Consider the following 11,448-nt stretch of genomic DNA (forward strand, 5'->3'; position numbering starts at 1 on the left):
TTGAACAAGAATACATCTCGTGCTGACATTTAGTTCACATATACTTTATAAAGATTTGACAAGCTGCGAACAAATATTGTAAAGTCGCACAGGCAGTTGAGGGCGGCTATTTGGAAATAAAAGTGAGATTTGATGGTGTTCCGCGTTGCAACTGTTTTGTACATGTGTTTGAAGCACTTTGCTGACTTTAGTCTTTCGTTCAAAGGGTATATCCAGCAAGAGCAGTTGTATCCAACGAAAATATAGGGCTGCTTGTTGTACATGAGGATCAGTGATATTCAGCCTACCATAGCACTTTGGGAGGGTCAGAACATCCCATTTGATGCGAGAAAAATATTTTGGTTTAAAAAATTTGATACAAGACCTCTGATTTTGTTGATGTCTGTTTGAGTCACAGGAGTCATTCAGAATAGGTACTAGCGCTTGGAAAGCAGTAGCGTATTAACAATGGTGGCGCATCCAAGGATAGATAGTGTGCGCATTGAGTACAGTATAATCTGTTGGTGAATTTTGTTTATAAATTGTGACATGAAAGCGTCTCTCTATATACGTGATTGAATCAACGGGAAACCAAGGTACATTACTAGTTGAGGATTGGAAAGCAGATGAATACTGGGGAACCCCAAATCAGACAAACTGTCCGCTATCTCATTCACATTTAAATGCAGTAAGGAAGATAACAAAAGGGACATATAAACTCCGACATATTTGACATTTTTGATTCTAGAAGTAAAAAAAAAAAAAGCAAAAGAATTTACTCTTACGATGTAACTTTCTTTCTCTTTTATATTTATTTTGTAGCAGCAAAAATTTTGGGAGCAGCCTATTTATATACAAGTTAGTATATGTCAAAGGAAAACAAATATAATAAACTTACACATTCGTCAGCACAGTGCATAAAGTGGAAAAACTCCTCAACACCTAAAATACATATTAGTTTCTCTTTCTCTTTTTTTTTCACTATCTTTTCAGCACTTACAGTTTTCAGAAGAACCGTTTTCAACACGCTCATTACATTCGTCAAAATGTTTCTTTAAGGCAGAACATTCTTCAGCACAAGCTATACAGAGCATACATGAGTTTCTTTTCTCTCTTCCCGGTTCTGCCTATTATTCACTGTTTGTACCTTCCATAATGGCTTCCTTGGGATCCTCAGGCTCTTCCTCTTCTTCTTCTTCTTCTACAACTTCTTCAGCAGGTTGTTCTTCGGCAGGTTGTTCTTCAACAAGCTCTTCATCAGCAAAGACGGTAGGAACAAAATTAGAAAAGAATTCAGAAAGACCCATTGTAATTAAAAGAGTGAGGGGGTTGAAATTATGTAAAGAAAAAAAAGCAAAGTAAATTTTTTCTCGTCTTTTTCTTTGCGCTCTGGGAATAAAAACCCTTACCTCGATCCCCTCTCTGTGAGCGCTGGTGTGTGCTCAAAAGAGAGTGTGGTGTGTGCTTAAGCGTGACGTAATCAATATTAATACTCCGTGATTTTTCAGCTTCAAATGCACCAATTCTCTCTCCTTTCTTATTCTTTCATTATAATGACTTTACAAGAGTATCAGGAAATGATACGAAAAAAGTTTACCAGCATGACCGTCATTCGAGATGTAGATTGTTTTATACCACATAACCACCAAAAAAGAAAATATACAGTACCAAAGGATGTACAACCAAGAGGTGTGCAAACAGACATGTATAACGAAACGCTCGCTGTGGCCGATAGCAACCCTATGAAAAAGCTAAAGCAATTCGCAATCCTTAAAAATAAAAATCAAAACTGATACTAGATCACCAAGCTCTGTTTTATGTAAACTATCCATTATACTAAGAATCCAATCGACAAAAGAGATATTATTTTTTCATTTATTACAAATACAACACTATATTTTAAGAGTATTCCTTCCTTTTTGCAGCAACAGAAGCAGCAGTATTCGCCAGTCCGTGACCTAGGTGATGATGTTTAAATAATTTATATCCTGCTAAACCTGTTAATATCACAACACCAGCTACAAGAGATATTGCTAAATAGTGTTTTGAAATCCACGTCTTATCATCTTTTCCTTTATGACTACCAGGTGTTGCAATGGTTCTATATGACATTTAGTAACCCTAAATCATATTTTGTCATTCAACTTACGGATTCATAGCAACAGCAGTCAAAATGTGATAAAGATCTGCCATTTGATTTTCTTTGACAGACACACTAAGAGGAACAGCCAAATCAAGGTTTCTGCAATAAATATCAGGTTGCACTTCGTAACGTTGAGTGACTAAATCTAATTCACATTTTGTGGCTACTAAAACTGTAGGGATATGATCCGTCTTGTATTTTTCCTATCAAATCGAATATAAGTTTTGTTTCTAATCTTTCTCTTGATTCTTACGCGTAAAGCTGCCACATAACCAAACGAATTGGCATCACTTGTGTCATAAACAAAACATAATAAATCGCATTGATCTAGTTTTTTTTTGCTAGAAAGTATTTCTGATACTTGATTCGGTTCTACTTCTTGCATTACCAAATATTTCTCTGCTCCCTTCATTTCAACTGAATTAACCACTTGAAATGGCTCCGTTGTAGGTGTGTATTTCTCTGAGAAGGATTTATGAACAAATGCCTTTAAAAGTGATGTCTATAACAAATTGTATAAATAATTGTTTCCTTTTCTTTGCGTGTGTGTGTGTGTGTGTGTGCTTTTCATACCTTTCCTGATCCAGGGGCGCCAAACACATAGCAAGAGAATACGTTGCGCTGGATTTTACCCTTTTTACGATCTATCCTTTTAGGTTTTGTAACCTTGAGTGCTGTACGTGTATCTCCTTCAAACCCAAGATAAGCCAAATACTTTAGTGTTGACTTGTGATCCAACAAAGTCGTCATACTAACAAAGGTCTGAGTCATCAAATATTCATATGTTTTGCTGTTACCTCCATTGTGCCAACCATCCTTGTAATGTGACTGATCCAGTTTCATTGGTGATGGTTGTATGAGGAAATCCTGTATTTGCCCATGGATTTCCAGGTGAAGTATTAAAGAGTGAGTCTAATTCGGGTCTATTTAACGCACCATCCTTGTCTTTATCAAATATTTGAAATAATTCTGTAAAGAATTGATATCCAAGAGGACTTAACTCTACTGAGCATTCTGGTGGAACCTCCAAGCTATTGAAGTGTTAATACCCAGCTCTTTATCCCACATCGTCTCTTGTTTACATTACAAAGGTAATAAAAAATCTTCACGTAAATCAAGATCATCACCATATCCAAATTTGCGTAAAACGGTCCAGGTTGTTTCCAATCTTCCACGTTGAATAAAAAGTGAATGTAAAAAGACAAACCCTGCTTCTGTCAAACCAGTCTCGCTCACCCCATTTGGCTCATGCTCTCTCACAACCTCTTTCACACCTTTCAATTCTTGAGGTTGCAAAGGCGCATTAAAGCATTTTCTCTATTCACTACTTTAATTTTCTTGCATCAATCTCTTTTTCTTTTATGCCCATACCTGAAATTCATTCAATTCATTATCATTCAATATATTGTCTTTATCTGTATCACATAGTTTGAATATACGTTTTAAAGCTTCTACACATTGTGGTTTAAGAACCTAAATAAATAAGTAAGAAGAATGCCAAGTGGTCAAGTTGATTACATGTTCTCTTGAATCATATAATGGGGCCGTTGGATGAAGCACTGCTTTTTGTGCAAAATAAAATACTTCTGAAACATTCAACAGCTGTTTAGCCGAACATTCAACGCAAGTCTCTACTTCCTATACAAAAATTGTTGGTCATTTGCTTAATTCTCACAAAATAAAAAGTCAGCACCTTGAATTCGTTCATAATAGGTATCACTTCATCTTCAAGACCCTGATTTGCCACGTCATTTCCGCGTAAATCAATCTTGTTACCCACTAAAACAACAGGCACCTATAGAATAAGATAAGTTGATGCCTTATAACAAATAAGTGGTTTATTACATTGACACCTAAAGATCGAATATAAGGTAACCAATAAAGAGAAAGCCGATTAAAAGTATTTGAGTCATCAATAGCATAAACAATACAAATCACATGAGCTTTTCTTATTTCTGCTTCTGTTTGTTCACGGTCTTCAGGAAGAGCTAATTTTTACATATAACGTTGAGTTTATGTGCATGTTTGTTGAGCTTTGTGTTTACCAGAAGAGTCCATAATATGCATGGTGACATTTTCCGGGGTGACTTCAGGAGGAATGGTAACTTCGGGTATAAGATGCTGGACCTTTGTTATTAAAGCACATTAGTTTTCTTTTCTTTTTTTATTTGCTGAACGTACGTTTGGTATGAAAGTTTCTTTTATCAAAGAAGCGATAAGTGTACTTTTACCAACCCCCTCTAATAATGAAAGTTTATTTCCAACGTTAACAAGCTTTTTTTTTAGCTTTACCATCACCAACAAGAAGAATACGAACGTCTCTTCTCATTGTTTCTTTTTTTTTTATTTAAATATATAAAAACAAGACGCGGTTTGGTGTATAAACCCGAGAAAAAAAAAAAAAAGAAGTGAAAAAATAAGGGCAACAATAAGTTTAATTGTGTTCACAGTTGTGACTTTTTATAATTCCATACCAGCTGCTTCATCTTCTGAAGAATCAAAATTTACAGAACTCATATCTTCATCATCCGAGCTTTCTTCAACTGCAGCATCTGCTGCTTCTTTAGTAGCAAATCTTGCAACATAATCTATCATAAATGTTTATAACTGCTTTATATTATATATACGTTACCTTTCACTTTTAATTCGTATTTAGCTGGTTCTCTCATTAATAATGCGGCAGCTTCACCATTTAAAGGATCTGTAGGGTTAGGATAACGAAGCAATTGAGGAAGAAATACTTCAAATATATTAATCATATCTAATATAAACATATCAATATGCCATTCATATAAATTACAATATTTCTTTACCAAACATTGGACTCCATGTTTGATTGATGACATCTAAGCAAACAGAACCACTCCTAAAATTACAAGCATTACTATTACATCTAAATAATGTCGTCTGTTCTTCTTCAATTTACACTTCATCAATGTTTGGATGAAATATTTTATTCATAAAGCCAATGCTTGGTGATTTATAAGGATATTGGTCAGGAAGTTCTACGTGGACTTTCCATACTCCTCCTGTAAAAGGTGCTGTATATTTATCAGTAACAGTCTACTGTTGTATAGAAGTACATACTATCACTTGGTCCGTGAAAACGAACATAAAATTCTTGCATGTTGTCGTTAACTAGAGTCACTTCATAATCACTCATTAAGCTAATGGTACATTAGAAAAGGAGTTTTTTTGTGATAATAATTCTTTTTAAAACTAACAGCTTCATAACGTCTGTCTCTATTCTTCTTCTGGGTGTAGACATGTCTTAAAAAAATATTTATGTGAAAAAAAAGAAAAAGAAAGAGAGAAGTGTAATGCGTTTATGAGATTTTAATATTTTTCAGATGCGCTCTCTGATTGGTTGGATTTGTTATTTCCAGCATTACAACCGTCTAAATACCACATTTGGAAAACACAGATAAATATTTAAAAGTGTGAAATAAGGCCGTTTCTTTTCTGCTTTACTTGAGAGAAGATATTAGAGATATAGTACTATAGTCTTGATGGATCTCTCTTTTCTGTAAATAAATCGTCTTTCACAATCCAAATTACTTAGAAACCCACGCAAAAAACGTCGACTTTTTTTTTTTTTTTTTTTTACTCAGAACATATCATTTGCTTTATAAAGAAAAGCACGTTACTTTCTTGTAAGGGTTCTCACTTCAGAGAATTTAAAGTACAAAAGAAATACTTTATTAGCATGATTGTCAATTATTGACTCTTGAACAAGTTCATTTACCTATTTAATCTAATCACATCTTAATGTATTACTGTTGGATGAACAAAGTCAGTTTATGATCAGGCAAACGAGTATTATCAATAATGATATCACTTTTTGTAAATAATCTCATAACGTATACTTTGCAAAATAAGCTTTGCACTGTGTTAAATATAAATTTCATTAGAAGTACTTACAATGAAAATAAATAGTTAACACTCATCACATGGGAATATTTACTGCGTATTTGTAAAATTATAACTGTCTATAGATTTACATTATTCTCTGTTCACCATTCTCTTGGAATTGTACTTTTTAACAAAAAAAAAGTTTAAAACTACTGTTTTTCCACTGTATCAAACAAGAGATATGTTGAAAACAACAGTTACCAAGCTCACAAAATTTCAATATTATATAAGCCAATAGCAAAAAATACTTAGGCATTAGTGAATAAGAAGGAGTAAGAGACGAAGAATAGCTATTAATCTCGCAGTTTTGCTATCTTGAGTGTCTTCAATCACCTGTGTTTAAAGAAATAAATACCCACAAACTAGAAATGACAGCCAATGAAAAGCCCTGAAATTGAAACACAGAAACGTCTTTTTAAACTTTTCTTTTCTTTTTCTTTTTCTTTTTTTCTTCTTCACTGTTTTTGTTAGAAACTGCTCTTCTTTCACTTGGTTGGTCTGCTTTGTCACGATCTGTGGTATTTATCTCTGGATAAACTACCCATACTGTTAGGACGCGTTGTTCTAATTGTAGGCGTGTATCATGCTCATAGTTCAGCGTGGGGTTTTGATTTAGCTTATCGACGTTATCCAGCAGCGTGGTTGTAACAAACAGGTTATTTCTTACCCTCAAATCCTACAGTAATGCGGTTACAAGCAAAATACTGACACTTTTGTGTGGGAATATGAAGCAAAAATCTATTCCTGGTAACCTGACAGACCATCACAATCGTTCTTACTGGGTGACGACTAGTGCGGACTGCAAAAGGGTCATGTTTGGGTTCATCACTATTTTGCTATTGTCAACTTGGCTTGAGTGGTTAGACTGTGGATGGGCTGGATCCTCCCCCTTTCTTCCACTCGCTTAAAAGTAACTAGGCCCAAATGCGATCCCTCAAGTTGGATAAGTTTTAGGGATAGAACTTGATTCATCAAGGGGAGGAATCAGAAGATCCGTTCGTGCGTATCGTACCTCCTCTTAAGGCTGGTCAGCTTCAGGTATCTTGTTGACGCTTGGATACTTTTTGCTATCATCTTTCGATTTTGGGGTCAGACGTACTTTTACCTTCTCGTGGTTGACTCTGTTAATCAAAACTTGATTTGTAAAAAAGAAAGAGTTTTGAGAACTAAGAAAAGTACTTTTTTCTTTTTTAAATAAATGCTTAACGTGCCACCAAGCTTAAACCTGAAAAATTTTTGACAATTTTCAAATGCTATAAACTTTTCCACAAATAATCCAACAATAAAACAAAGCCATAACAATTATTATATAAACCTTTCTGAACATTTCTTATGGATTAGATTGTTTTTTTTATTAATAATATTTTCTTCTTATATCATTTGAAAACATGCGGTATTTCAAAATTTTAGCTGGCAGTCCTTAAGGGAAGACATATTTTGAAACAAATTTTTTTAATACCGTATGGTACAGGACAGTGAAAAATAACAGTCACATATTACGTAATCAATATAAAAGAGCCCGTACTATAACACAGATGCCTCTTCTCCCTTATTCATACTCTAAAACTATGCCTCCACTTAACGCTAGAAAACGAGCTTATCTTAAAAAACATAGAAATGAGACGAGCCAATTTGTCCCTCATTTAAGAGATCAAGACTGGGACATGAGCGATTCTGAGCTTATAGAATTAAGCAACATAACTGAAATGCGTAATGCTGATCCTACAATCAGCATGTCAATCAACAATGTTTTGCTTGATAAAAATGTAAAGCGAAACAGACCCTTGTCTTACTCGAAAACCTCTAGGTCAACGCGCTGGAGACGAGAAAAAGAAGCTAAATCTGTTAATGATAAGGGCAAACTGGAGAGTTTTGGATTTGTGTCTATTGCCCCTGTTGTAGAAGCCAGTTCTCCCATATTGTCAAAGAATGAAATACAACTTTTGAGAATCCAAGAAATGCTTCCAAAACTTCAAATGTATGTGAAGCCTGTGATGAACTCGAAGGATAAAAACACGGTCGAGAGATACAGTTTTTTGCAATACTCTTCGATTTATACTTATTTTATTAAGAGAATTGAGGGTATTCCTATTACTTTGGCTTCTCGTGAGGCAGCTAGGATTCATTGGGCAGATAACAGCGTTGCGTATCGTGCCATGACTATCGTAAAATGGGCTAAAGAATATTTGAGTCAAGGGGTGTTATCGAGACATCGACAAGGTGTTCATTCAAAAAGAAAGTCTTTTCTTAATGATGCCGATATCAAGGAAATGGTTCTCGAAGAAATACGTAGAATGAAGCCTGCTGAACGTTCCTTGGTTACTATTAAAAAATTCATTGATGAAGTAGTTATTCCATCCAAATTGGGCGTAATAATGCAACCTGTTCCTGAAAGCACGGTCAGTAACTATCTCCATGAATGGGGTTATGCCTATAGAAAGAACAAAAAAACCATTTACTTTGATGGTCACGAGCGAGAAGATGTGGTCGAGTATAGAAATGTTTGGTCGAAGAGGATGCTCAAATATATGGAAAAAATGGATTTTTACTCTGGAGAAACTGAGGAAGATGTATTGGAGCCAAATGCATTACCAGAAGGCGAGAGAAAGTGCGTGTTCGTTACGCACGATGAAAGTACTTTCTATGCAAATGATGGTAAGAACGATATGTGGTTAGCTGATGGAGAAAATTACATCAGAAAAAAGGGTCCTGGACTATCTATCATGGTGAGTGAGTTTCAATGCCCTTGCCATGGAACAATGAAGATTCAAAAGTGGTCTTCAAGAAAGCTGTTCAAGGCAGGTACTGCAAGAGATGGATGGTGGACTTCGAAACACATGGTTGAGCAGTTAAAAGAAGATGCAATCGGCCTTTTCGAAGCACTTCACCCCAATTGTGTAGCTGTTTTTCTTTTTGATAACAGCTCCAATCATGGTGCTTTTGCTGATGATGCTTTGGTCGCCAGCCGAATGACTCTCAATGAAAAGCCTTGGCCATTGAGTGAGAAATTCCAGTTCCGAGATACTGTATATATCTCAAGATCCACAGATATGGAGGAAGTCCAGTCCTTCTACTATGAAAAGGAGATCAAGAAAAGGGATAAGAAGGGAAACTTGAAAACAAAAAAAGTACGTTATTTCAAGGGAATAAGAAAAATTTTGGAGGAAAGAAGTCTATGGATTGGACATGATCTGGAAGGCAAGAAATGGAAGTTACATTGTGGGGCTCCAGATAGAGTTAACCCGATTTGCTGCGCCCTCCATTTTTTAGAGAATTGCCCTGATTTTAAAAATCAAAAGTCTGCTTTGGAGGAGGTGATCATAAACTCTGGCCACGTTTTTGAGCTGTATCCTAAATACCATTGCGAATGCAATTGGATCGAAATGTACTGGGGTGCAGCAAAAAGAGAAGCTCGCTTGAAATGCGATTACTCCTTTAAGTCTCTTGAGAAAAATATCAATTTATTTTTGGATAAAGCCGGCGATTTAGCACATATACGTAGGTATTTTAGGAGATCAATGGGCTTTATTGAAGCTTATAGTCGATGTACTGATGGAAGAGAAGTTGTTCAAGAGGTGAAAAAGTTTGTCGAGAAAAAGTATTTGTCTCACAGAAAAGTCAGAGTGCCTTCAGATTTGGTATAGTCAACAATAAATATCATTAAAAATATTTTTTTTAAGAAAAAACCGCCATTAAGTCCCTCTAATTTCAGGAAATGAGCAATGTCTACACTAAATGCCATGAGATGTCTAAAAAAAAAATTACACCTCATCATGTCCACGATGTCTAAAAAAAAAAGAAAAAAAAAAAAATACACCTCATCATGTCCACGATGTCAAAAAAAAAAAATTTGAAACAAAATTAAAATTTTTCAGGTTTAAGCTTGGTGGCACGTTATTGACATATATGAATAAACATATGACCTATTTTTGATTGTAATAATAATTAATGACTTGATATTTAAGCTAAGCTACTTTGCCATCCATTGAAATATAAGCTAAAGGCATCACTCTTAAAGCGCACTGATTTCAGTTACATCACTAGTTGCTCTTTTTCTCTATTACAACGAACAGTTGTATATGTCAGTAAAGTATTTTAATTCCTTTCTATTTTAGTCAGAAGCTTCCTCATACAGTTTAAGACTTTGACATTACTCAAGGAATTTTGTCTCGTTCTTGCTCATCCACTATCGTAAGTCCTATTTGCAGCTCACACCTTCAAGCCCTTAACGCCACCCTCTCTTGTCCTCTTCTAGTTGTCTATCCAAGCTTCTTAGCTCCTGTCCGGTTCTTTCTCTCTCCTCTCTGGCTTGACAAATCAACTCATTACATATTCTCAAGTCTCATTTGTTTTGTACAAGTAGAGTTCACGTATTTTATGCTTGAATAGATTTCTACACCTAAACAATTCTCACCAAACTTACAAACTGAAAAGTAATTATCTCAACTATTTTCTCTGCTCTAGGTTCATTCTTGATCAACTCTAGATCGTTAAAGAAATTTGATAACCCTCATATCTCCTCCAAGGCCTCAAGTGCTCTGAAAGATTACATGCTGAGAAATGATGGTTATTTTTGTTGGTATTTTAAAGTATTTATCGACATGATAAACACAAGCATTTATTCCATGCTTGAGCAAAAACAATAAAATTTATTATTTTGGTTTGAGGTAAGATAATATTTTATTTTCTAGGTGCTCATTGAATGCCCCCCTTTATAAACTTTATGTGTATCTTTTGTGTATATAATTTATTGCAACGATAGTCTCAAAAGCATATGAAGGGCAAATCCCGTCTTTTTGACAGCCAAAAAAAAAGGTTAATAATCTTTTCTTTCTTTTGTACATTTATATTTCCTATTCATGTTTTGTACCCCTTAGTAGTCGAACAATAGTGATAATATAGAAATAGACTAGGAAGAAAAGTGCATTATAGCTTCCTAAGAAATAAAAGAGAGGGTGTCTTTTATCATCACCAAAATCATCGACAAAAGCTTTTCATTTGTATATTTGCTATCAAGAATAATTATAGAGAAATATATAAGCTATACAAAAAAAAAAGAAAAAAAACTGGTGAGAATAAACACTTTGATGCATCTTTTTCAAACAAAGCCAAATGTCACGTTGTACATTGCGTTACTCGACATTTACTTTCCTTTTACGGTGAGCTAAATGCGATTGTTGTAGATAAAGTCAAAAAAGCTCTTGTTGCTTTATTGATTCACTCCATATGAAACGTCAAAGGCTAAATGTATTTAACTTTCTGCTTAATTTTTATCATTCAGAATCTATTTCTTGCAATTCATTATTGTTCCCTTTCCCCTTTTTATAGTCACATGATTATATCTATAAAATTTCACTCTCATTCTACTATATTTTTCTTTTTCATTTTCAAATAAAAAACCCCTCTCTCTTCCA

General features: G+C 34.7%; 4 protein-coding genes across 4 annotated transcripts; 1 reads left to right on the forward strand and 3 right to left on the reverse strand.

Moving 5' to 3' along the window:
• Positions 1–790: 790 nt before the first annotated feature.
• Positions 791–1,286, reverse strand: RO3G_13436 (uncharacterized protein; the record flags this gene model as incomplete). Its single annotated transcript, XM_067668020.1, has 4 exons — positions 791–823; positions 878–921; positions 980–1,060; positions 1,127–1,286. 4 exons carry the CDS (start codon positions 1,284–1,286, stop codon positions 791–793), a joined length of 318 nt encoding a protein of 105 aa, XP_067524121.1.
• Positions 1,287–1,878: 592 nt separating this feature from the next.
• Positions 1,879–4,180, reverse strand: RO3G_13437 (uncharacterized protein; the record flags this gene model as incomplete). Its single annotated transcript, XM_067668021.1, has 11 exons — positions 1,879–2,080; positions 2,129–2,325; positions 2,376–2,624; positions 2,696–2,873; positions 2,920–3,153; positions 3,210–3,439; positions 3,494–3,595; positions 3,641–3,760; positions 3,843–3,917; positions 3,968–4,110; positions 4,168–4,180. 11 exons carry the CDS (start codon positions 4,178–4,180, stop codon positions 1,879–1,881), a joined length of 1,743 nt encoding a protein of 580 aa, XP_067524122.1.
• A 402-nt stretch (positions 4,181–4,582) lies between these two features.
• RO3G_13438 (ubiquitin-conjugating enzyme E2 8) lies at positions 4,583–5,249 on the reverse strand (the record flags this gene model as incomplete). The annotated part of the gene is made up of 5 exons (XM_067668022.1): positions 4,583–4,710; positions 4,755–4,883; positions 4,936–4,988; positions 5,049–5,163; positions 5,210–5,249. The coding sequence occupies 5 exons, from the start codon at positions 5,247–5,249 to the stop codon at positions 4,583–4,585; spliced, it is 465 nt and encodes a 154-aa protein (XP_067524123.1).
• A 2,353-nt stretch (positions 5,250–7,602) lies between these two features.
• On the forward strand, positions 7,603–9,678 carry RO3G_13439 (uncharacterized protein; the record flags this gene model as incomplete). The annotated part of the gene is made up of 1 exon (XM_067668023.1): positions 7,603–9,678. One exon carries the CDS (start codon positions 7,603–7,605, stop codon positions 9,676–9,678), a length of 2,076 nt encoding a protein of 691 aa, XP_067524124.1.
• Positions 9,679–11,448: the final 1,770 nt, after the last annotated feature.

This window comes from Rhizopus delemar, genomic scaffold (genome assembly GCF_000149305.1).
Source record: "Rhizopus delemar RA 99-880 supercont3.12 genomic scaffold, whole genome shotgun sequence".
NCBI classification, from domain to species: domain Eukaryota; kingdom Fungi; phylum Mucoromycota; class Mucoromycetes; order Mucorales; family Rhizopodaceae; genus Rhizopus; species Rhizopus delemar.